Below are 25,943 nucleotides of genomic sequence, written 5' to 3'. Positions count from 1 at the left end.
TTTTCACAAAATTTCACGAATTCATAACGTATATCATGTGAAACGTTTATAAAATAACTGGGGTAGAAAAGAGGTTAGTTATCGGGTTAGATCTAACCATCTACCCTAAAATATATTTTTATTGAATTCAGCACAAAAATAATGAATTTCATTAGTTAGAAAAATAAAGTTAGTTTTATTTTTATTTATTTTTTTATTTTGTATGTAAAGACAGTAATGACAACATTAGAGAACACAACAACAGTTATAGTCCATGAAGCTATAAATGAAGAATACGAGTACATACAGTATAACAAACAATTGAGACTCATTCGTTCGGTCAAAGACGATATGTACCAGATGCAAAGTATAATGAATGCTCTTCGTTCTACAAAGCAAGCATATCATTGGTTTGAAAACCAACAGACAAAAGAACTTTTAGAAGAATTTCCTCATATGATTGCTTCCCTCGGAAAACCGAGAGAAGAGATTCCGTATGAAAATCGCAAGAATTTGGCTCCTGGTTTGAAAGGTTATTATGTTCATAGACTTTTAGTAAACGCTGTAGCAATGTGGGCTTCACCTCGTTATGCTTGTTATATTTTCATGATGTTAGATGAACTATATAAAGCAGAACGTGGAGAGATGGAAAAGAAACTTCAAGCAAAAGATGAAGTCATTGAATCCAAAGACAAAAGCATACAGAAAAGAATACCGCGTTCAGTACCAAAAGGAAAGGAAAAGAGTTATAAGTATATGATTTATACTGAAGAGATGGAAAATGAGGAAGATAAAGATATGGTTATGTTGCATTTAGTGAGAAGAAATAACAAGAGCTTTTATGACTTAGCTAAGATATATAAATCTGACAGAAACTGGTTCTATCGTGAAAACTTACCGATTTCAATGACACCGAATGAGCAAATAAAGGAAATTGTCAAAAATACTCTTCCTCAAACACACTATGACATCAAAGGTTGCACAATACTTACATTCAAAGAAGACTTAACATTACTGAAGGAAAAAATAACAGAATATTTCGATAACTTCAAAGAGGAAGAATAAAAAAAATCTAAGCTATAATTTTATTTTTTTTATAAAATTTTATCTCATATGAAAGAACATGAATTTAGAATATTCGGAACTCATGACAGAAGAAGAGAACGAACAACATGTAAAAGATTATGCAAAATTTCTGAAGACATACAAAGCATTTAAACAATATCTAAATGCTTCTAAAGATTATGCAAAATTTCTGAAGGTATATAAAGCTTATGAAAAAGCGTATGAAAAGTTTATACATTGGGGAATTGTTGTAAAATATCGATATGAAGACTAACCAAAAATATATTTTTGCTTAAATAAGTCAGGGTCAATTTCTTCAACCATTTCACTTCCTTCGTCAATGTCAATAGAAGCTTCTTCAACCTTTGGTAAGAATTTCTGTATAACATCTTTGTTCGTTATTGTCTTCAGAGATGAAGGATAATATTTCACATTTGTTTCACCTTTCTTATATTCTTTCTGTTCGGAAAGATTTAAAGCAATACTGAAGAAGTCAATGTTAGAGTTCTTTATGACAGTATAATGAGTATCTTTGACATTCACGAAGAAACCTTTTGTTTCAAAACTACTGCTAACTCTTGTGAAGTATAACGTTTGCGGTCAATGACGATAGCTAATGGTCTGACATACTGACCAAGCTTAGATTCTTTCACAAACTTCTTGTTAAAGATAACATTAACGTTTGCAGCACCATTGAACTCATTCTTGATGGCAGTAGCGAGAGCATTGTATGAAAAGAACTTGCAATCTTGCATGTGTTTCATTAAAATAAAAATATTAAATTATTTTGAAAAATAACTTAAAAAAATCTAATCTAATTTTTTTCTAAGAAATCTTTTTATTTCCTACTAAAGATGTATCGGAAGTTGTCTAAGTTAGAACACTCGGAAATAAAACAACTTCTTACAGAAGCTAATATAGATGTTGCAAAGCATTATGCAACAAACAAAAAAGCACTCGCTGACTTCATTAAAGACTACAATGGTGCAATAAGTTACGATAGAATTCATGAGTTCATAAAGCCGCAACGCGGCGAGGACGAAGTCCGTGCAAGAGCATTTCCTTTAAATGACGTTGCTATTGACTTATATCATAGACGTTCAGTACCTCATGAAGTAAGAAGAGAAATGTTTGACATAACAAATGCGAACGTTGGTAAAACACGAAAGAGAGACGACACACTGAAACAACAGAGAAGAGAGATGTTTAAAAGTGCTATAGAACAAGTTCGCAAAGCTAACGATGTCATTCGTTCCATTGACGACAAACCAAAAGAAGGTGAGAGATGGAAAGAAAGATGAAGAGAATAGGAAGAGAAATGTGAAGTCAGGCAATAGACTCATTGACTTTAACATCGAAGCTTTAGATGAACCAAACAGAGACTACTTACACAAACATTTCGGTAAGGTTTTCATGAGACTCTTAGAGAAAATTAAAATAAACTCACAACAGAGATGGATGGTATGTTATAAACTTGGTGGAAAGTATGAATGTTCTACGTTAAACCTCAATAATATTGGAACATTACTACATCAGCTCTTGAAAGAGAACTTTATATCAGAGATAGAAGCAAATGCTGCAGGTATTGTTGAAATGCACTATGACTTCTTCTTGACAAACATAAAGAATCTTACCGAAATAAAGATGTATGATTTAACAGAATATGAAGGCTTAACGATGTCAGATGTTAAGAAAGGCAAACCAAAAAAGAGACCATATAGAGATGAAAACACACTGACAAATGACCAGAAAGCCATTTTGGAAGCTCTTAAGCAAACAGGAAACCCAGCACTTATAGAAAGCTTTTGGAAAGATAATGGTGAAAAGAAGTTTTATAAGAAGAGAAGCGGTCAGTTCTGGAAGTATCTTTGCACATTACCTATAAATCTTGAACGCTACCAAATCTTCAATGAACTGAACAAAAGAACTGCAGCACTTATGACATAAGACAATTGTTTCGTTTATGCTTGCATTCAGGCTGGAGTAGATGGAGAGACTATTGACCACATGAGAGAAGTCATTCGTGTTAGAGACTTTCCTCAAAGTAAAGTACAAGAAATTTCTGATGCAACAGGTATAGCATTTAATGTTACCATTGGTTACTTCAATGACTCAAGACATAATGAAATAAAGAGATACATACCAAAAAGAATGTAAAACTATTCGAACTATTGACTTACTTCTTGTTGAAGACCACTACATCTAAACGAAAGATTACCAATGACAACATATTTCGTCAGAAATTACAAAGAAATCTTGAAGGAGTGTGGTGGAATGAACATTGAGAAAGATGAAGATTTATACAAAGAGAGAGAACAAATATGTAGTTCGTTATGATAGAACAACACCGTTATGGGATGTTATGAAAACATTGTGGGAGTGCAAATATTTCGAACCTATTTCTTATGGAGAACTTTTCACATATACGACTGACTTATATAAACAGAACCTTGCACCATTTAAAGACTTATCATATGCTCCAAAGTATTGTGTACAACTGAAGAAGAAAGCCGAGTCAAAAGAAGTAAATAAAGCTAAATGTAAGTTCATTCCTGAGCACGTTTTCTTTGCTGACTTTGAGTGTAGCACAGACGGCTTTCATAAAGCTTTTAACATCTGTTATGACAGTGAAGATGGTTCAGTGAGTGAAAGCATTTGGGTCAGAACTGTGCAACAGAATTTTTGGAACGACTTCCTGACAAGAGTTTAATATATTTCCATAACCTCAGTTATGACATAAACTTCATCTTAAGACACATGACAGAAGTGAAAGGAACTCCCATCATTAAAGGTTCACGAACAATGCAAATAACTGGTTTATATAAAGGACGGGCAATTATTATAAAAGACTCTTACAGTGTTATAAATAAGAAGCTTAAACTATTTCCTGCTATGTTTAACTTACAAACAGGACCGAAAGAAGTATTTCCATACAACTACTACAGCAGTGTTTTGTTAGCAAATGACAACAGAACTGGTGTCATTTCTGAAGCATGTAAGTTTATCCGGGATGCGGATACATTCATGAAGAACATAGATTCCATCAAAGGTTGCAGAATAGATGAAAACCACTTCGACTTAGAAAAGTATAGCACGTTTTACTGCAAACAAGATGTAAGAATTTTAAGAGAAGGTTTTGTTAAGTTCCGCAATGACATATTGAAAGAATTTGATTTAAACGTTTATGACTACGTTAGTATTTGTTCAATCGCTAACAAACTTTTCGAAAACAGAGTGTACTTCCCGAATGGAAATTTATATGACCTCTCAAATAAACCAAGAGAATTTATTTCACGCTGTATTCAAGGTGGAAGATGTATGTTGTCAGATAACATTAAACAAAAAAGTAAAGAGAAACTCATTGCTGATTTCGACGCTGTTTCATTATATCCATCAGCTATAGCAAGACTTTATACTTTAGAAGGAATTCCAAAGGTTATGAAGAAAGAAATGTTAAGCACAGAGTATCTCATGAGACATTTATTCGATGACGACCAAAAGGAACCCATTGGTGAAAAGTTTATGTCTGCTTCTTTGTTCTCATTAAGATAACAGAGATTGGAATACATAGACACTTTCCTTTAATAGTTTGTGACCCTGAACTAAATCCAGAACTTAACGTTCCAGAAGTTCAAACACTTGCTGTTTAATGTATGTTGACCATATAACATTACAAGACCTCATAAAATATCAAGGTGTCAAATGTGAAGTGTTGCAAGATACTATTACGATGGAAACAGAGATATTAGAATAAGAGATAAAGTAAAGAAGTTGTTTGAGTTAAGGTTAAAGTATAAGAAAGAAGGAAATCCTTTGCAAGAAAATATAAAGCTCATTCTGAACAGTATTTATGGCAAAACTATTCTATCTCCTATTGAGTCAAAAATAACCATAGTAAATGACAAAGATGCTAAAGATATGCATCAGAAACTACAACCATATAGTGAAGTTCGAAGGTTTGGATGGTCAGATAAAACTATTTTCAAGCTAACGAAAGCATTTGCAGACACTTTAACTTCTGTCCACTTGGTGTTAATATTCTGTCAATGTCGAAGAGAATAATGAACGAAGTATTCTGTACTGCAGAAGATATGGACTTCAAATATTTTACCAGGACTGCGATAGCATGCATATTTTCAATGAAGACATCCACTGTTAGCTCAGGAATTTCAGAAGAGATACGGTAGAGAACTTATTGGTAAAACATTAGGTCAGTTCCATTCTGACTTCGCAGAAATAACACCTGGAAAACAAAGTTAGCATAAATCAATATTTTGTGGAAAGGACTTACATAGACTTACTCACGAATGATTTAAATGAAGTTGCATTTCATGCACGTTGTAAAGGTGTAAAACAAGACGTTCTTGCTTTAACAGCTAATGAAATGTTTCTGAAGCTATACAATGCTATTACAATGAGATAAGAACATTCACATACCTGTTGGAACATATGACAAAGACTCTGAGTTCAGTTTAATGAAACTTTACAAAGCACTTTATGACGGTCAAGAGATTGGATTTGACTTATGTAAGTCTGCTACACCTGCATTTGAAGAGAAGTTTAACTTTTCTATTCAGACTAAGACTTCATTCATAAGAAGCTTAAGTTCTGAGGTCATGAATGAGAAAAATAATGAGGTCATTTATTTTTGTCAGCAGTGAGACCATTCATGATAAAAATAAGCCGCTAGCGGCAAGGGCGAAGCCCATGTGGTCATTTACAATACTGCGATGGTAGAGTTTTAAGAGTTGTGCTTCAATGTAGAGACAGTCCTTATGGTCTGGAGGTAAGAACACTGGGCAGTTATGGTCATGAGTGGAGAACATGTCTATCCAAAACTCACGATTGAAGCCAGTTAATTTATAGTATTTAGGGTTAGGAAGTGGTGAAGTTCTTGTATGACCAATGAACTCATTTTCAACTCCCTTACTTAAGTTTGAATATAATATAGCTTGCTTTCTATCCAAATGCCAGGTGTTACAATCTTTGAAAATTCATTTTTCCTCGGAAGCATTGCATCATAATTGAAAACATTCTTGAAATCATCACTTGGTTCAGAGATTTGAAATCTTATATAATGGATTTTCTTTCTCTTTAGCGACTTCATTGAATGGTGAGAATACAACAAACTGACAGTCATGTGTTCCATCTTCATTTTCATTAAATTCATAATGAAAGTCTATAAGTTGTGGCTGACTACCTTCTTCTTCAGTTGTGCAAGAAACTCACGTAAAGGCTGTAAAGTTTGTACTTCAATGTTGAACTTTTTCTCGAACATCTCATTAAATGAAATCATACATTGTTGCAATGTTGTATCGTCTTTAAGTATTTGTATATGTGAATGTTTTGGGCGCTTAAAGACTGTTCGTCGTTTTCTATCTCGACTTGAAGTATAAAGTCAACCTTTCTGAAAGCACGTGTTATATACATAGATGTTATGCCAATGTACTTCTCTTCATTTATGTTCACAATCCAGTCTGTTGGAAACTTAAACGTTACTCTGTTCCCCTTTATTTTGACGTCAGGGTTTTCACTACTGAACGCAACAGATAAAGGTATTTGTCTATACATTTAGTTCCGATAAAAATAACCCATTTACTCTTTCTTTGCTTCAGCTTCTTCTCTAGCTTTTTTCGCCAGTAGTCTTGGGTTCTTTTGTCTTCCAGCAGCTAATGCAGCAAGTTGTTTTTCACTAAGTTTTCTCTTTGGTCTCTCTGGCTTTTGTTCTTGTTTTTGTTCCTTCAGTTCGGATAAAATTTGCTCACGAATTTCTTTCTTCAATGCTTCAACATCTATGACCCTTGGGTCTTGTCCGTAGGGCTTGTCTGAGTCATTTGACTGCAGATAAAAAACAAAATTAAAACTTTAACCGATGTAAAATGAGCTTGTCAAAATCAGAGCGAGAGTCTATTATATTAAATGACGCAAGAGGAATACAACATCCTTTCTATTACGTAAGTCAGAGTAAAGATGGTAAAATATACGTAAGAAAAAGAAAGGTTCCATTAGCGAATGCAGAAAGCGACAACATTAAGGTGCATGGCACCGAGGGCGAAGCCCATGTTAAGCCTTCTATTCAAACTGAAAAGTCAATAGAACCAGAAGAAAAGAAGCCAGATGTACTTTCAATAACGAACCAAGAGCTTATTGCAAAGTTCGTGAATTTCATTGAAAAACAAACCGAGTCAAAGAATCCTGACCCGCCAGTGAAAGAAGTTGAGACAAAAGAGAATGTACAGTTCATTGAAAATGTCAAGAAACAACTTCCACCACGAATGCCAAGAAGAAGAGTGAGAATAATGAAGTAAATAGATATTTTTATCTGAAGTAAATACATGCAGAACGAACAGCTAAACGAATTTACTCCAGCAGAGCATATTCATCAGATTCGCTCATATTTCGATATCATAGACAATGCAGTTCAAATTGGTGACACTAATAGAAAATATTCTGACGCAAAGATTCCATCACAACCTGGAACTGCTAAAGATAACACATGGGTAACATTCAATCTCTCACCTCCTGGTGAAAATATGTTGGACCTTTACAATACATTCATTACGTATAAAATGGAAGGTCAATTTATTATAGATAAAGAAATTGGTTCAGGTTCCAATAAAACAAACCCACCAGGATTTTGGATTGGTTTCGATGACGCTTTCTATGCAGTTACTGGATATCAAATCCTTGCAAATGGTCGTATCGTATATTCTCAAGACAACGCAAGAGAAGAGCATATATAACTTCAAACTCACAAACTACCGAACAAATAAAGAAAGTAGATGTTTTCTCAAAGACTCGACATGAAGATGTATGGAGTCATTCGGGAACATGCAGAACAGGACGAATTGTTAGTGGTCCAATTACAGCAGGAAAATCATTTGATTTTAAGCTTCGTTTAAGAATTCCTGTTAGAAGATTCCTTTCATTAGAAGCTATTCAATTTATTCCAGCTTTTGCAGGAAACATTCAGCTTAAAGTAAAGTTCAGTAGCGACCCCTTACAATGCACATCTATATCTGTAAATGATATCATTGCTTTCAATCCAACTCTTAAAGTTGCATTTGCTTCAGATTCAAATCCACCGACAAATAAATTTGTTCCATGGAATGAACCATTCACTATGATAACGAAGGCAGTAGAAGCTAGTGGAACAGTTACTATTACAACTGTAACCCAGCAACTATTTCGAACAAAGATGGATTTTAATGAATGTTTCATTCATCCAAAGTCATTCTCTTTAGACCCTAACATTTATACAGAACTTGTAGAACATTATACAAACGAGGCTTTATGTTTTCCTGTTAAAGTTATGGATTGGATTCCTATGGACGGTTCATTCTCAAAGAATACAGATAGTTCAAGTGCAACATTTACAGCAGCTTATACGCCTATTAATGTTAAAAGTATTTGGGCACTATTTAGAAAGAAAGACAACTATTATGTTAATTTTGAGAACCCTAAGTTTAAATATCTTCAGCTTTCCATGGGAGCTTATGGAAATATGCCTGCAGAACCTGAAAAATCATATGGACCTGTATTTTATGAAATGGTTGCGAACGCTTGCAATACAAACAATGATATGATAGGATTTAATGAAGATGTTATGAGGTCATTGGTGGATGATGGTAGCGTGGAACATAAATGGGATAGCTATGACAACACACATTTCTTATGTGGTTTTCCAACAGAAGTGGACTTTTGCTTCCAGCAAGGTCAAACATCTACTGCTCCAATAACATACAAATTGTCTGTTAAAGGACCTATTGAACTAGCAACTGAAAATGTACCAAAGCCACTTATTGGATTTATGAGGGATTGTTGCTTTGCCATTCAGGTGCGTGCTAATGGAATCCCAATAATAAGATTAGATGACTATAACTTAGCTGCGGACGACAGTGAGGAATAAAGGATGAACGTTTATTTTTAAAGCTTATAAATGAGTTCTTCATCAAGCTCTCGCGAACCTTCACCATCTGTGAAACAAACTTTACCAAACGATTATGGAGCAGCTATTGAATATTTCTTACGAGCTGCACAATGGCAAAGAGCAGTCTCACCAAGGTTAGGTGTTCCACCAGCTCCTGTCAAAAATAGCATTTGGTCAAGTCCTTATATAAGATATGGTCTCCCACTAGGTTTGCTAGTTACAGCAGGAGCAGTTATGATGTTGAAAAGAAATAAAGCAAATGTTGTAAATAATACTGAAGTAGCTGAAGTTAAACAAACTCCAACACCTTCGCCAAAACCAACGCCTTCACAAACAACACCTTCAATGACTCCTGAACCTATGGAAGTACAAACTCCTGTTCAAAAGTCAACTCCTAAACCGACTCCAACATTTAAACCAGAACCTACTCCTCAAATAAATCGTAAAACTCCTGCGTTTCCTTACTGAAAAAATAACGTTATTTTTATTTTATTTGAACATTTTATTTAGAGTAAAATGACGACTAAAGTCACTGAAGCAATGAAACAAAAGTTTTTGGTAGAATACATTAAATCAGGAACTATTCCAGAAGGTTTTTACGTTCATACTATGAAGGATGGTAGAGTTCAGTTTAGAAAGATAAAGCAACCATTAGATAAAGAAGGAATTTTGAGAAAGATTAAACTTCATGAGGACAACATTGCTGAACTTAAGAAGAAGCTAGAAGAGTCGGAGAAAGGAAGAGAGTTATAAAGCAATGAATTCAACAGGGTAGAAATGAGGTTAGAAATCGGGTTAGATCTAACCATCTACCCTAAATTTATTTTTATGCTATGTTTTCATACGCGTGAAGGTAGTGATATCATTAATTTTTATTTTATTTTTTATTTTATTTTTTATTTTAATTTTATATAAATGACGAAAACTATTGAGATAACAAAATACAACGGTCATGAGTTCAAGAATTTGTTCTTCGTTCCTCGTGAAAATACATTCTATCAGATACGAGGGAGAAAGGGTAAAGTTAGTTTGAGCGTTTATGACTACAAGCATAATGGAAAGTTTATACAAGCAATAGATACAAACGGTAAGCGTGTTTCATTAGCTTTGTCAAAACTTACATACATTTATTTTGACAGTGATTTTGACCTATATGAAGAAGAAAGTGAGTCAGAAGATTATGAGCTGTTATGTGAAGCACAGCAATGGGAGGAGTTGCAATACTTTTATAAGTGAGAACGTTTATTTTTACAGTAGTGAGGTGAAGTGGTTGGCGGCTTTGTAAATATTTAAGGTTAAGTTAGTGTTGTCGTTTGTGTTGTAAAATATACGTTAACGGTTTTGTAAAGTGTCAAATTCACATATAATGGGTAAGGGGCGCGCAGTGCCTCCGTACCCTTGATATGTATTCTATCTATCTGGGTCCTGGCTGAAACGTTCTCAAAAAGCCTGAGATGGTAATTCTCTGATCACTCATAGCTGGGCAGGTAGTCATTGCTGACAATACCTGTCTTTATGCATGCACGCTTTCATGTATATGGGTTTACACTATCAATTCGCAAAGTTGTTCCGAATTCTTCCAAAATGGAAGGACCCGAAACAACTTTGCTTGTTAACGATACAGACGCATTACTTTGCATTGATACTGTGCTGAGTTGTGTAGAAAGTTTGATTAGAGTTGTTTTGTTCTGGTATCTCTCATCTTCTGATGAGAGAAATCAAAGCAACACAACTCTAATGAGTTTGTTTTCACTCATTTGTATGTAGGTTTTTAGTTCGATTGGAGCTGCTTCATAATGAGATCTCTCATCAATTGATGAGGGAGATCATAACAAAGCAGCTCTAATGTATATGCTCGTATTAACCGGGTTGTAATGCGTTGTAACGTCAGCTTGTAGTTCGTTTGGGGCCACTTCACATTGAGATGAGAAGAAATGATTAAAGGACTCTGAAAGGCTTTGGCCGTTGATGTTGTAATCGCATTACTTGGAACTAGCTGGATGCTAAGCTGTGTAGAATGTTCGATTAGAGCTGTTTTGATATGATTTTTCTCATCATAAGATTGGAGGAATCATAGCAAAACAACGCTAATGGGTTTACCATCATCTACTTGTATGTAGATGTTTGGGAAATTGTCTTGTTAATCGATTTTCGAGATGACTTTCAAATGCTATAATCAAATGACAAACAAGTCTAAGATTTCTCGACAATACATCAAATCATGATGTTTGTAAGTGCGATGAGATTAGAGTTTTTGAAGGAATGACAAGAGAAGTAGGGAAGCTCGGCATTCGCCGAGCAAATTAAAAATTAACGTATGAATTAAATTTTAAGAGGAATTCAATTTTAATTACGGGTTGTTCAAATATTGATTAATATAAATTTATTAATAAGAATAAACAATTTTTGTTTTTGAATTTATTCAATTTATAGCTTTACATATAGTTTCAAAATTGTACAACTATGATTATTTCAATAAAAAATATCTTAGTTTTTCACTTCACTTTCACCCTCACTTTTTCCGTAATTCAAATTTCAACATTATGTATTTTAATTCCTTATAGTATTTTTAACATAATTAATCAAATAATAATTGGAAGTTCTGAACTCACTTTTCCCGTAATTCAAAATCAAAAATATGAATAATATATATTTTTATATACTAATGCTATTTTCAACTAGAAGTGAGGTACGGTAATCTTACGGATTCCCGTAACTCAATTTTACGGAAAAAGTGCAGTAAACTACTCAATTTACGGAAAAAGTGTCGTAAACTATTGATGTGGCGGTAAAATCACGGTAATTCACAGAAAGCTATATGCGAAAATTTGAAATTATACAAAATCGAGCGAAACACTTTTAAATAGGTTGTTCTCGTATTTAAAATACTATTCCCAGATTTATTGTCGTCAGAATATTTCCAAATTTTTGCCGATTTACAAAAAATGATTTACAAAGCATATTTTTTAATCTAAAAAATTCCTAAAAAAAGGAACCGGTGTGCGGAAACCTCGGTAAATTACCGCGGTTCCCGTTGGGACTGCCATAATCAGAGAAGCCCTTTTGACCTATCGTTGCCCTACCTCTCTGTCATTTCTCCAAGACAATTGAATAGATTTTGTCCGAATGTGAACTGAACGTTTTTGATTTTTTTATAAAAAAATACAAAATAACGTATAAATTTTACGGGATTGAATATATTATAATATGAGATATTTAAAAGGGGTGTTAATAATAAATAATAATGGTGCATTTAAAAATTTAAAATCGTTAATTTTTAGTTGACAACCGCTCAAAACTTTACAAAAATCCAAAAAAAAATTTAAAATCAAAAATAGAAGACAAAAAACCTAGACTTCATGACAGTATCGTCAGACAGTGTCTAATGCATAAATGAAAACTCTTTTTGACACACACGTAAAAGGAAAAAAAGAGATCTCACTTCTTCTCATTAAACATCATAGATGTTTCTAGAAAATGGCCAATAATGAAAATTATGAATTTGTTCATATTCAATATGGTAGCACAACTTTTAGATTTCTATCTGAATATTAAAAATTCATATTCGAATTTTAAATAAAAATTTTGTCTAATCAAATACTGGATCGTCATTAATGATTAGAAATGGAGGAGCATCTGGTTCGAATATCGCGTTTTTCTGGTGTCCATCAGTCCAGGTATGAAAGATTGACACAGAGATATTGTTAATAACTATATAGACCCTCATCCGGAACTGTTTCCTGAATATTTAGATATCTTAAATAATTTGTCTGCCATCTAATTAGATGTTTGCATATTTTACAAAATTCCTTCAAAAAGAAACCCATATGGATTAATTATATCAAGTGGCATTACATTATTGTGTCCATCTAAATCCTCGATAAAGGATTGAATAGCAATTTTTCCTAATATAATATTATCGGTATCATCTAACTCTACAAATTTTTTGAAGTATGAAATATTAAAATGACAATGTGAATTTCCATCTAAACATCATTTCTCTTTCACATCGATATTGAGACCTAAGATATTGAATATGTCTGAAAATCTGGTATATAATAAATCACCTTAGCTTGAAACCTAACTTGATCTTTTTACTCGCCTTTGTCCATGATGGCAAGCTAGTAGGAAAGTTATAACCTTCTTTTGTTATAGATGTTACAGGTTCTGTTATCTCTTGCTTGGATGCTGTTTCAAATAGCGAAAAAGATCCAAAATCCATTGAAAAATATATTGAGACTTTTACTAATCGAGTGTTTTTCACATAAATCAAATATATTTCATAAATAAATATTAATTCCCTATGATATTAAAAAGTGTATTTCTTTTCATTTCAAAATTCTAAGAAAAAATTTTTCTAAAATTATTTTGTCGAAAAAAATTTGCGACTATTTTTTTAAAAATTTTTAAATCAATTAATACAACGTCATATTAAAAGTCGTAATGATTTTTTTTATTTAATGCTTTTTGGTCAGGTAAAATTTTGAGAAACTTTTTTTGTGATTGGATAAATCATTTCATTTTTTCGGAAAGGGTACAAGAGCAATGAACAAATACAATTGGGCAATATTCGAAGATACTGAACACATGCTTCACCTTTGTGTTATTGCAAACAAAACAGAGCAAGTCGCACAATTGATTGATCAAGGAGAAGATATTGAAGGATATAATGCATACGGAAATATACCATTAGGTTGACTGTGCTAGAATTCTTCTAGAAAAAGGAGCTAATATCAATGGCAAAGATCAATACGGTAGAACAGCTTTGCTTTGGGCTGTTGATAAAGAAGAAGTTGAGATGGTTAAGTTTTTACTAGAGAACGGTGCAGATCCTAATAAGAAGGATAATGCTAAAACTGTTCCTATAATTGAAGCAGCCAAAAACGGAAACTATGAAATTGCCGAGCTTTTGGTAAACAAAGGAGCAAATATTGATTACTTTGTTACCAATATGAAAACTGCTTTAAATATGGCATTGATGCAGAGACATGAAGATGTTGCCAGATTATTCGTTGAGCATGGTGCAGATGTAAATTTGGCTATTTCAAATGGAGAAACACCATTGATGACAGCTATTGCCAGAAAATACTATGATATTGCCGAAGAAATGCTAAAAAGAGGTGCAAATATCGAAGCAAAGGATAAAGATGGCGATAATGCATTAGCTTTCTGCACCCTAAACAACGATGAGGAAGGATTAACTTTCTTGATCAAACATGGTGCAAATGTCAATGCCAAAGTCAGCAATGGAGATACTCCATTATTAATAGCCTACAAGAAAGGTTTTGGCAGAATTGCAGGTTTACTTCTTATGAATGATACTGATATAGATATTGAAAATGATCAAGGTCACTCAATCATTCTATATCAACTCTATATGAAGAAAAAGCTTCCAGCTACTTGGAAGAAATTCTCTAAAGAACTTGACTCATTAAGGAGCCAAGATTCTGATGACGATGATGATGATGATGAAGAGGATGACTCTGATGACGAATAAGCCTGCAATGATGAAGAAAATTATATTGTATCCAAATATCTTGCATAAAACTAATTTTTACAATCGAAATTTCTTTTCTCTATAATATTTTTATAGGAATTGAAGATTTCTATGCAATGAAAGCTTAAAGCATGGGACTTTCATTTCATAATGATCATTCTCCACAGATTGTTTTCAAATACTGAATAAGTGAAGGAAATGCTTCATGCAAGATGCATTTCCATTTTGGACCACCCTTATCAGTTATTCTCAAAAGATTTCAATCTGTTTCATAGCAATTAATCAAATATCTGTAAATATACTGGATCTGTATTTTTATCTCCTATAATATCAATCTAGAATCTATATAATGAGTGTCTTTTGATCAAAAATTCTTGAAATTTCAAAGAAAAATCAAAAATATCAAGATATTATTCATAGAAAATGTAACGAAAATGACATTCTTGTGATATATGCCTAGAACACGTTAATTATAAAAAATAGAAAAAATTTGATGATTTATCAAAAATCATCATAAAAACTCATGCTTTTCGACATGAGGCGCATATGTATCGCAACTAAAGTCAAAGGGTGTTATGAGTAAATACTTATTTTGATATCTAGTCTATAATTCAAAATAAATTTTTTCAACAGATAATATTCTCAAAAGGAATATTCATAGCATTTATATCGTTTTTTGGCAGTTTTTACTCCTATTCAACTTTTTTTCCCGAATGATTGTATGTCTTTGAATAAATTTCAGTGAAGCAAATTACTTTTTTTTTGAAAAATTGAAAAATACGATTATATGTGTTGAAAGTCATTTCTCAATAACCAGCATATTTTTGATTCGAGTTCGAGTATCATTGGTGAAGATACATCTATAGAAACAATAAGAATTACCGAAAAAGTGACAAAACATCAAAAACAGGGAGGGGGTCTCAATTTTTATTACTTATATTATTTTACAATATTTATATAAATACTCTTTATAATATATTTTACTATAAAATTATACCTCAAATTCAAATATTTAAAATATTATTTACATAATTATCTCAAAATTATATTTTTATATATTATTTTTCATATGTATAAATCATATAATCTATATCTATGCAAATCTCATCTAAATTTTTTTGAAACAAACCGCTACCATTTTATAATGGTCCATCTTAAATTCATCATAAATTCTGGTACATGTTAGTACCAGAGTCTTCAAATCTCAAACACTCTGGTACCAACATGTACCAGACGCGAGTTTCCAATGCCTCGTACGATTTTCTATTAAGATCTTCTTGAATGAGAAGGTCTTCATAGAAACTCGTACGAGGGCTTCTCTTTTAAATACTCTGGTACCTGCTGGTATCGGAGTCGACTTTACAGCCCTTTCCCCAATTTTGAAGCTGGGGAAAGTTTTCAAGCAATGAAAGGGAAGCTCTCGCTATGAGGTGAAAATCTAGAATTTTTACCTCATAGCGAGTAATCCTTTGTTAATTGCTTGAAAACTTTCTTCAAATTATCAAAATTTCGAGGAAAGTTTCCTTGCTTCAAAGTAGAGATGGAGCCCTTTGAGCCACTGCATATAGGTCAGTGACTCAAAATAATCCATCTCTACTAGAAATCGCCAAAATTTGGGTCGCAATCTTTGAAATGCGACGCAAGTTTGGGCAATTTCGCGAGGGACTTGCTCCATTTGGTGCATAGATTCACACTCTATGCACCAGATGGAACAATTCTTTCGCTGACAGCGGGAAACTTTGTCTGAATAGTTTAACATTCAGACAAAGTTTCCCGCTGTCAGAGAGGGAATGGAAGGGTAAGAGGTATATATTCATAATGTATACCTCTTACTCTTCCATTCCCTCAAGAAAGTTCAAAACTTGGGTGCAATCAGAACTGATTGCACCCAAGTTTTTGAACTTTATATAAGGAATTGTTGGCTATGATGTACTGATTCATGATCAGTACATCATAGCCAACAATTCCTTCGCAAACAGTGGGAAACTTTGTCTGAATAGTTTAACATTCAGACAAAGTTTCCGCTGTCAGGAGGGAATTAGAGGGTGGGAGATATATAGATAGACTATAAATCTCTCACCCTTTAATTCCCTCAAGAAAGTTCAAAAACTTGGGTGCAATCAGTTCTGATTGCACCCAATTTTTTGAATTTTGTATAAGGAATTGTTGGCTATGATGTGGATAGCCGCTGCCAGACCAAATGAATTAACCGTTGTGAATAACGTTTCTGAATCTTTATTTAAAAAGATAAAATATCACGATTTTGGCTGCGTTAAAAATCAAAGAATTGATGTTTTTTGTCAAAAATCTTTTAGAAGAAGTTGCACCCAATTACTTTTATCGTATTAAAAACGATTTACTTCAAACAGGTTTTATTCCTTCAATTAGAATTCGCGAGCCTCGATTGACAGATTATAAAACAAAATTGAAAAGAGAAGTTCAATCACGTTTATACCAAGTATTAAATTTTGTTCAGAATCAAGAAGCCAATTTGAATCCATTAAGATTTTTATTGGAAAATGCTGAAGAAAAACTTTCTCAAATAAATGAGAAGATACAAAATTCAATTACATATTTAAGATCGTTTGAAATTCCAAATGAATTGTTAGATACGTATATGTTAGAAATTAATGAATTTTGTTATAATTCTCCAGATTATATTTTAGAACATTTCGAAGAATTTTTAGAGGATTTCAAAGAAAAGAATAATTTAATAGACTAAAAAATTTATTATTTTTATTTATTGTGAATTTTAAATTGTCACTTTTTAAGTGTTACTCCCTATTGAAAGTGTCACTTTTTGGGTGTCACTTTTTCGGAAATTCTTATATACTCTACATCTATAATTACCCTTAAAATCAAATGAAATCCAGAATATCCAACCGGATCAAAGAGCTTCACTAATGCATTTTTTTGGCTTTCTAAAAACGTGACAACCTTTCAAGTAAAATAATTTTATTTTCGACAAAAAAAGTTACTTACAATGAAAATATCATTGTACAAAGATCCTTCAATTCATTCGATCTAATTGAGGAAAAGAAATAAAATTAACATAGATATTGATACTTTATCAAGAATTGATTAAAGCCCTCTGAATACATTGTTTCACTTCAACAGATTCTATCAAAACGTATGAACGCTTGGCTTGCTAAATCAATTAGAAGGATTACTATCATAGACTTTACATATTCTTGTGATTACAAAATCAAATCAGGATAGAATATACAATCACGAGTTCTTGTACATTGCCTTTATTTTTAAATAAGATCGATATAACAACTATAATTACCAATAAAGAAAATATTAACTTATGAGATCTTTTAGGATTTGCCTTTATCCTACGAAAACTGTTTCTTGAATCCGATTCTAAAACGTTTATTATTATAATGTCATATCTATCTCTTATTTGGTGCAGTCTAATATAATGTTTTTTTTTATTATTATTTAAGAATATAGTTTAAAAATTAAAATGATTCCAAAAAGTTCACATATTCGATAAATCGATGCTTTTAATTCTTGATAATTTCATTTCGAATTTAACAAATTAATAATAATAAAAGCCCAAAAGTATGGATAATCTACGGGAATCTAATAACATTAATTAACAAGGCATCTAAATTTAACATATTTTTAGTTGTTTCAGATTATCTCAAGTATTTCTAAGAGACGTTTCTTATCATAATAAAAGTTTGGATATGATTAAAATTAATAAATATTTTGGCTCATAGAGACACCCAATTTCTAACAAATATTAATAAATTTTCCCATTAATATGTTGACAAACAATATACACTGTAAATGGACCAATATAAAACTTAAATATAATGCATTTCCCTCATTTATATGAAGTTTTATAACAAATCATGCTATGATTATTAAAATTAATTATTTTCCAATTAAAATGAGATCACAAAATCCATTGTCTAAATGTTGGAAATTCTTTTGTTTGACTAAATGCAAAATATCAATTTGATATTTTTTTTTCTTAAAATATGGATTGCTTTTTCGTAAGATACCATGTTCATATGATAGTTATTAATTTCTCAATAATAATAACTGTTTTTAATTGATTTTTTTTGTAGACTAAAACCAACAATCAAGAACAATTATTCGAGAAAGGGACAGACTAGCCCATTGTCACTTTTTAATTTAGCAAATGAACGCTTATGGAGTGGAGTTTTTGGGTAAATCTGATTTGCTTATAAATGAAATAAAATCAAAAGAAACCATATTGGCATTATATTATGCAAAAATAAATGATCTTACTTAGTACTTTTAAAGTTAATTTCAGAAAAAATTTGACACAATGGTATCCGGCACATACAAGTGGTGTACAACCAAAATATAAGTTGGTTTAAACATATATTGCTATATCTCATGATCTTACTTAGTACTTTTAAAGTTAATTTCAGAAAAAATTTGACACAATGGTATCCGGCACATACAAGTGGTGTACAACCAAAATATAAGTTGGTTTAAACATATATTGCTATATCTCATGATCTTACTTAGTACTTTTAAAGTTAATTTCAGAAAAAATTTGACACAATGGTATCCGGCACATACAAGTGGTGTACAACCAAAATATAAGTTGGTTTAAACATATATTGCTATATCTCATGATCTTACTTAGTACTTTTAAAGTTAATTTCAGAAAAAATTTGAAACAATGGTATCCGGCACATACAAGTGGTGTACAACCAAATCTTCGACTCGATGAACTTGTCATCGAGTTATATTCCAGTGTTGTTCCTTCATTCCTGATTAAGTGCAAATTAAAGGCTTGGATTCAGAGAGAAGTGTTAAAGTTATCAAAAAAGTCACAAGAGATTTCGAAAAATGACACAATTTAAAAAAGTCGAATGCATCAGTATGCTTGAAGCTGTTCAGAAAGGTCCGAAAAATGATACACTTGATCCCAACATTGTTTACTCAACATTAAAAATATTATTGCAAAGAAAACATTTGATTTAATAAACATTTAATTTATTATAATTAATTTTTTATTACAGTATAGTAAAAAATGCTATAAATAAATTATTATATTTTATTAAAATGTGACTTTTAATAGTAAGTGAATAAAATAAATCAGGAATTGGGAAAGAAATAAGGTTAATTAAAAATAATGAAAATTACAAGTTTAAGGTTAATGAAAAAGTGACAATGGGCGAGTTTGTCCCCCACTCCAATTATTCTAAGAAAATTCTGTATGTCACCACTTTTTAATTTATTCAATTAATATTCAAAAATTTTTGGTGTATTATTACTGGGGAGAAGCTTCCTAAACTTTTTAATCCCATAAATATGGTCATTATCTGGAATAAAGAGTTAAGCGTCATATGTCACTTTTTGTACTCAGGAAACATCGACTTTATGCGTTATGACTTTTCGATGAGGAAACAAGTGTTCACGTATTATAAACTTCCTTATTCCAATAAACCGACCCTAAACATAATTAATTCTAAGCATGATAATGGTCTCTTTTCTATGATAACCAAATCAATTTGGTTATCATAGTAAAGCACCAAAAACTGGAATAGGAATAACTGCACTTAAACAGGAATAGGCAGTGTGGAAACTAGAGAAGACTCAACTGATTTTTTAAGCAACTCTTCTTGCCGATTCAAATCTGCTTTGCTAATCATTGTATATTACTATATTCTGATTAGGATACTTTAACGCTTGATGCATGCACATCATTCTTTTAGCTGATTTCTAAAATACAATCTTCTATTAACTTTAAAATTTCTTCAAAAGTTATAGTAATTCCATAGTTCATTCGTAAAATGTTATTAAATAGCTCTGACTATTCCTTTGCACGCAAAATGAGGTAGTATTTTTTGAATTTTTTACTCAAAATAAAACAAAATCTACCCAATTTTATACCACTAAAGCCTATATTGACACACACATATATAAATCTCTATTGTTATAAGATAAATTTGAAAAAATAAATTTTTTTCCTAAAATGTAAAATTATACTTGTATTCAAAGAAAGTAGATCGTTTATAAGGAAGGTATTATATATTTGGGAGAAAATCCCTTACAATATACAAAAATATGAAAGAATATTCAATCATCAGGAAAGAGCTTAGTACTAACCATTTTGGAGACGTTCAATAATATCTTTTTCCTTTTTGGGGTTTTTAATCGGATTATCCATTTCCCTGCATTGACTTTAATTCATCTTTGATGATCTGAGTATACATGATCATTATCGAACGTTTGCCATACTCTTCCACAGTTAATGATTGCTGAAAAATGAATAGTACTGAATAACAGCTGGAATTTCATAAGTATTTTGCGTATTTATACTGATTTAAACATGAAATACTCATACAAAATGCAAAGTTTTTAAAAACAATCAATAAAGATTTTAAATTAGATAAAATATCATATGTCACTTCTTTTTTCATCTGGATAATAAAATTGATAAATTTTTTTCTAATTAAAGATAAAGATGCATTTATAGTAGTAGAAAATTAATTTCTAGACTAAAGCTTGTTTATTGTCACGTTTTAAGTCTAAATTTATAGGAAATGGTTATTTTATTATGCATTAAAAGTTCTTCTATAAAATTAACATTAAAATCATCTTTCGCCTAAGAGTAATAACAAGGTTATGCAAATTTTATTGAAAATAGTACGAGAATTTTGTTTGAAAATATAATATGGTTAAAAATAGGGAATGGATGTATGAATGTTCCATATTTATTTTATCCGAGTTGCTTCATGATTCCATATTGCCGATTCCTATTCCAGTTTTTGGTGCTTTACTATGATAACCAAATTGATTTGGTTATCATAGAAAAGAGACCATTATCATGCTTAGAATTAATTATGTTTAGGGTCGGTTTATTGGAATAAGGAAGTTTATAATACGTGAACACTTGTTTCCTCATCGAAAAGTCATAACGCATAAAGTCGATGTTTCCTTAGTACAAAAAGTGACATATGACGCTTAACTCTTTATTCCAGATAATGACCATATTTATGGGATTAAAAAGTTTAGGAAGCTTCTCCCCACTGATTAACACACATATATGATTACATGTAAAATATACGTTAAATGGAAAATAATTACTCAATTCTGCGTTTTATCAAATTTATATTATAAAACTATTGGTATATATTTATATCATATAATTAAAAACGATACAAAATTAATTGAATTTTGTGAGAATACATGGGAAAAGAATTATCACTATATAAACCTTTATCTTCCCATTTAATCTGATTTCACATTAACTGCAACAATTGAAGGGTCTCAAAAAAACTATACACATTCAAAGGGTAAAGCTGTATTTTCTAACACTTTGCCATTAACATGTCACTTGACTATCATTTTTGTCCTAACCAAATCTTGATGCGTGTTTCAGAAAATTCACGTACTCGCACGAAAAAGAAAACAACTGACCCAGTTACGAAGACTCCTTTCATGAGGGATGAAGATCAGATTATCGTTAATTTTGTATTACAAAATGGACCGAAAAATTGGGCAGTACTATGTCAACAACTCTCAGGAAGATCAGCAAAACAATGCCGAGAACGTTGGCATAATCATTTAAATCCAAATATTAATAAAGGGCCTTGGACATATAATGAAGACGTAATTTTAGCTCAACAACAGAAATTACTAGGAAACAGATGAGCAGACATTTCAAAATTTCTTCCAGGAAGAAATGATACACTAGTGAAAAATAGATGGAATACTTCTGTTAAAGATCGAGCAGATGATCCACTAAAAGAACGCCAAATCAAAAAGAAAGAAGAAGAGTTTCAATATTTGAGTTGGTTGAGTTTACTCAATAGGGCTCAAATGTTTACCCCATCTGAGCTATCGTATATACCTCCCTTACAAATCCGCGTTCAAAAATGATACTTTGATTATATCAATATTATTTTTAATTTTGTTTGTTAAATTCGTACTTATGTTTTTATTTTCGAATAAATTCTATAGCATTATAGATCTAATGATCCTAAATTCATCAAAGCTAATTACAAACATAGATTGTTTTCTCATTTGCTACAAATTACGTTCGTTTAAACATTCAAAGTAACTTCATGTTTCAATTTCTTAAAGACAATTATATTTCGAAATCCGATTTGACTTTGATTCAACTCTTTCATATCTCAATTAGAATAAACTAAAAATATCATTGTATATGCAGTTAATATTAGATTAAATATGCAAAGTAATCAATACACTTCTTTAGTATTACTCTAAATCGAGCTTTATATGGTAGTTTTTGAACTTACATTCTCATATTAAAGTTTTCAATAAGCAAGTTATAGACAAATATCTACTTTAGTAAGAAGAATTTGCAATCCGATAACAGATAGCTTGATATTTCATAATTAAATCTTGTTATCTAATTTTTCAAAATTAATAGACTTCTTTTATCAATACAGAGATTTCTAAAGAAAGAGTATTAATTAGAAGATCGTAGTTAGCGAACTTTCTAGAAAGTTTGAAAAAATGTTTCTGATTTTTCTTTTTACATTACATGAAAGACAATAAAGATAGATTCTTTCATGGTTTTACCATTTTAGGTACTTTTTCGATGACTTATTTTAAGTTTCAAATTTGATAATATTTAAATTGCCTTTGTATCGAAAAATTAACTGATCTGAATGAATGGGAAGCAATATTAAACACATTTTCGTAGTAAATAAATTTCTTGTTTTGGCTTGTTTGCCGATTGAATTATGGTTTTGGAATTTTGGTTCATTGCCTTGAGCTATAACATACCACATATTTACTAATATTAATGTTTTGCTTTGAAATGCTGCGACAAATAATAGTAATCAAAAATGAAACAGTCAGAGTAGATTTTGATCGAAATTTTTTATAATTTTTTATTTTTTTTCAGTTAGTGCATAAGTTATTAACGTTCAAATTGCGTGGATCACATTAAATGCTGAATAACGAAAATTGAACATGAAATGTGCACTATACAGTGAAGGATCTTTGGTTGAAAAGTTTATTTATCTTATTTGATATATTTTTTAACAATTATACAACTACTCATCCTAGCGATACCATCAAACGATTTCCTAGCCGCCAAGGTAGAGCTTAAAAGCTAAATAGAAGTTATTGCAAATCACCTCGCACCGTTAGTCTCAGTTACCAAAATTATTAACAGACTCTTATATCTGTGGTAATGGTCTTACAAATATTGTATTTTCTTCCAGTTAAAATTCAAAATTTTATGATATTGTAGGTCATTACTTGAAGTGCTTTACTCTTGGCATATCCTTGCTAAGACAAACAAAATGGATCAATTTCATTAGAAATTTCTCCATTTTTTTTTCAGTATCAAGATAATTCTCAAGGAAACACTCGAAAGCTCGCTATAACATACATACGAATATGAATATTACGCATCATATATATCGATCTACTTTAGAAAAGCTAATAATTTTCAGATAATCTAATTCGAATTCACGCTCAAACTACTCGATGCTACTTTATCCAATTCTATCTAATAAATGCAATTCGTCATATTATTCCGAGTCGCCATTTTATCTTACGATCAAAAATCAGTCAAAAATTCAAAAAATAAACGATTTGTGGTCGCCGTTCCAACATAATTATTACATAAAAAACAACTTTTGAGAAATTTCCCAGAATACAGAAAGCAGTAAAATGAAAGCGATTTCGATTTTACGACATTTTATCAAAATGTCATCGCTCATTTAGAATTTATTTATATCAAACAAACTTTTAATTCGTAAATCGTACAGATATTAAAACGAATTTACAATAAGAAGCTATTTTCTACGGAAAAATTTGATTTTATATCAAAAAACATAAAAAGCAGATAATTCCGCAAGCAAGCAACTGAAATGAACAATCGTGATCGAGGTTGATCATTGCAATAGTAAAATTACTGATTAATTTTTAATACGCATAATAATCATTTTGTATGCTGAAAATAAACGCTTTTGTCGAATAAATTATGACTAAACGTTTCAAATTCTCGACTGCTTTGTTATAGTCTCTAAATGGACACATATTTCTGAATGCTTGGAAGTCATAAAAATCTGAAACATCTATTCTGTACATTTTTATAAAATAAAAAAATATTTTTTTTATTCTTGACTTTGTTGTTCCATTTGTTGCATTTTGTTCTTGAGCTATTTGTTGTTGAAGTTGTTCTTGTAATACAATACTTCACCAGTTGCATCTTCCAATTCGAAACTTTCTGCCGTCATTGACAATATACATAGGACTAAAAGTTTTACAGGAACAAAGTTTGCGTCAACTAATGTCAACGTTATACTTGCCAAAGTGTTTGAGTTCACTAAGGTTGAAAATTCTGCATTCGAATGAACAATAGGCAAACCAGCAGAGAAAGTATTGTTTATACGCATAAGTATCTTTTGGTCATAATAGTTTCTGTCGACATTCGAATAACACTTTGAACCTAAGTTTGAAACAATATATAAGATTGGTGTGCTTAATGTCAATGGAATAGACATTCCTTGTATGACACCTTTTCCTGTTATAGGAAACTGTTGGTAGTAAAACCAGAAATAAGTTTTGTATTATAGCTCATATCGTTTATAGTAAACTCAGTCGGACATCCAAACATAATGAAACCTGCTCTAGTTGCAGCACATGTTACACCCGTCCTTAAAGTATTAAATAAGTCAACAAAACCTGTTGTGGTATATCTGAGTAAGTATCTTCAAAGGAGTATTTTTTACCATTCACAACAATAAAGTCTTCTGTGTCAAAAGAGCAAAACAGGCTTTAGTCGTCATTGTGTTTAAAGTTAGTTTACAATACCGTCCTTGAGGACTTTGTAAGTTTGTTGTTATAAATTATATGACTCAGGGTTTTTAGTCGTAATAGTATAAACCATTATATCTTCTGCCATTTATATATATTTAAAAGTTTTTCTGAAAGTGGAGAAGAACTTCATCTAAACTTTCACATGGCGTTTCTTGAAGTTCTCTGTCTAAGAAGTTCAAATATTTTGTAAAGACATAGAACTTTCCTTTGTCTACACGAACAAACAAAACAGGGTCTTTCATATCGTTCAAAAGTGTGTAAAGTCCTTTACATGAAATAAAGTCTATATTATTTTTCTTCAAACATCTTTCAAGAAGTTTTGACATTTTTACTTAGCAAATAAATTTTAATGAAATGTTGTGGTCGTCAAATATTTTTATGACGTCTGGGAAACTATACTTTAAGTTCAACGTTTCACCTCCTTTCATAAACGTATATCTTGTCAATGACATTATATGAAACACACAGCAACTAATGTCGGGTTCTATTTCTTTGATGTTTATATCGTCTGCCTCTGTCAAAAGTTTCAATAGTTCTTTCAAAACTTCATGGGTGCAATGACATATGAGTTCACTTTTACAGGGTTGTGTTCGACCAAGTTTAACATTATACCTAAAGCTTGACAAATCTTCTCCTGAGTTTGAAGTTTGTCTTTCAGTTGTTGGTAGTCGT

At 31.4% G+C, this 25,943-nt stretch overlaps 4 protein-coding genes and 3 pseudogenes across 7 annotated transcripts, besides 12 other annotated features; 5 read left to right on the top strand and 2 right to left on the bottom strand.

Moving 5' to 3' along the window:
- Positions 1-10,390: part of a mobile genetic element that runs on past the window's edge.
- On the top strand, positions 217-1,044 carry TVAGG3_0034460 (KilA, N-terminal/APSES-type HTH, DNA-binding family; the record flags this gene model as incomplete). Its single annotated transcript, XM_051220536.1, has 1 exon — positions 217-1,044. One exon carries the CDS (start codon positions 217-219, stop codon positions 1,042-1,044), a length of 828 nt encoding a protein of 275 aa, XP_051105522.1.
- On the bottom strand, positions 1,337-1,808 carry TVAGG3_0034450 (annotated as a pseudogene). The gene has a single exon. A coding segment is annotated over exon 1 (472 nt).
- On the top strand, positions 3,052-4,588 carry TVAGG3_0034440 (annotated as a pseudogene). Its single transcript has one exon. A coding segment is annotated over exon 1 (1,537 nt).
- TVAGG3_0034430 lies at positions 6,640-6,878 on the bottom strand (annotated as a pseudogene). Its single transcript has one exon. A coding segment is annotated over exon 1 (239 nt).
- On the top strand, positions 6,924-7,352 carry TVAGG3_0034420 (uncharacterized protein; the record flags this gene model as incomplete). Its single annotated transcript, XM_051220535.1, has 1 exon — positions 6,924-7,352. The coding sequence occupies one exon, from the start codon at positions 6,924-6,926 to the stop codon at positions 7,350-7,352; it is 429 nt and encodes a 142-aa protein (XP_051105521.1).
- Positions 8,984-9,442, top strand: TVAGG3_0034410 (uncharacterized protein; the record flags this gene model as incomplete). The annotated part of the gene is made up of 1 exon (XM_001316551.1): positions 8,984-9,442. The coding sequence occupies one exon, from the start codon at positions 8,984-8,986 to the stop codon at positions 9,440-9,442; it is 459 nt and encodes a 152-aa protein (XP_001316586.1).
- Positions 9,711-10,390: a terminal%2Cinverted (terminal inverted repeat of Maverick-1B transposon ID:TVAGG3_0034400).
- Positions 10,391-10,640: 250 nt separating this feature from the next.
- Positions 10,641-10,900: a mobile genetic element.
- Positions 10,901-11,230: 330 nt separating this feature from the next.
- Positions 11,231-11,304: a mobile genetic element.
- A 2,468-nt stretch (positions 11,305-13,772) lies between these two features.
- TVAGG3_0034370 (ATP binding) lies at positions 13,773-14,471 on the top strand (the record flags this gene model as incomplete). Its single annotated transcript, XM_001316548.1, has 1 exon — positions 13,773-14,471. The coding sequence occupies one exon, from the start codon at positions 13,773-13,775 to the stop codon at positions 14,469-14,471; it is 699 nt and encodes a 232-aa protein (XP_001316583.1).
- An 865-nt stretch (positions 14,472-15,336) lies between these two features.
- Positions 15,337-15,364: a terminal%2Cinverted (terminal inverted repeat of MuDR-2_TvMULE3 transposon ID:TVAGG3_0034360).
- Positions 15,337-17,306: a mobile genetic element.
- Positions 17,277-17,306: a terminal%2Cinverted (terminal inverted repeat of MuDR-2_TvMULE3 transposon ID:TVAGG3_0034360).
- Positions 17,307-18,583: 1,277 nt separating this feature from the next.
- Positions 18,584-18,621: a terminal%2Cinverted (terminal inverted repeat of MuDR-5_TvMULE4 transposon ID:TVAGG3_0034350).
- Positions 18,584-19,657: a mobile genetic element.
- Positions 19,620-19,657: a terminal%2Cinverted (terminal inverted repeat of MuDR-5_TvMULE4 transposon ID:TVAGG3_0034350).
- Positions 19,658-19,739: 82 nt separating this feature from the next.
- Positions 19,740-21,495: a mobile genetic element.
- A 2,937-nt stretch (positions 21,496-24,432) lies between these two features.
- Positions 24,433-25,943: part of a mobile genetic element that runs on past the window's edge.

This window comes from Trichomonas vaginalis, chromosome IV (assembly GCF_026262505.1).
Source record: "Trichomonas vaginalis G3 chromosome IV, whole genome shotgun sequence".
Taxonomy (NCBI): Eukaryota; Parabasalia; order Trichomonadida; family Trichomonadidae; genus Trichomonas; species Trichomonas vaginalis.
This window is presented reverse-complemented; position numbering and strand designations above follow the sequence as displayed.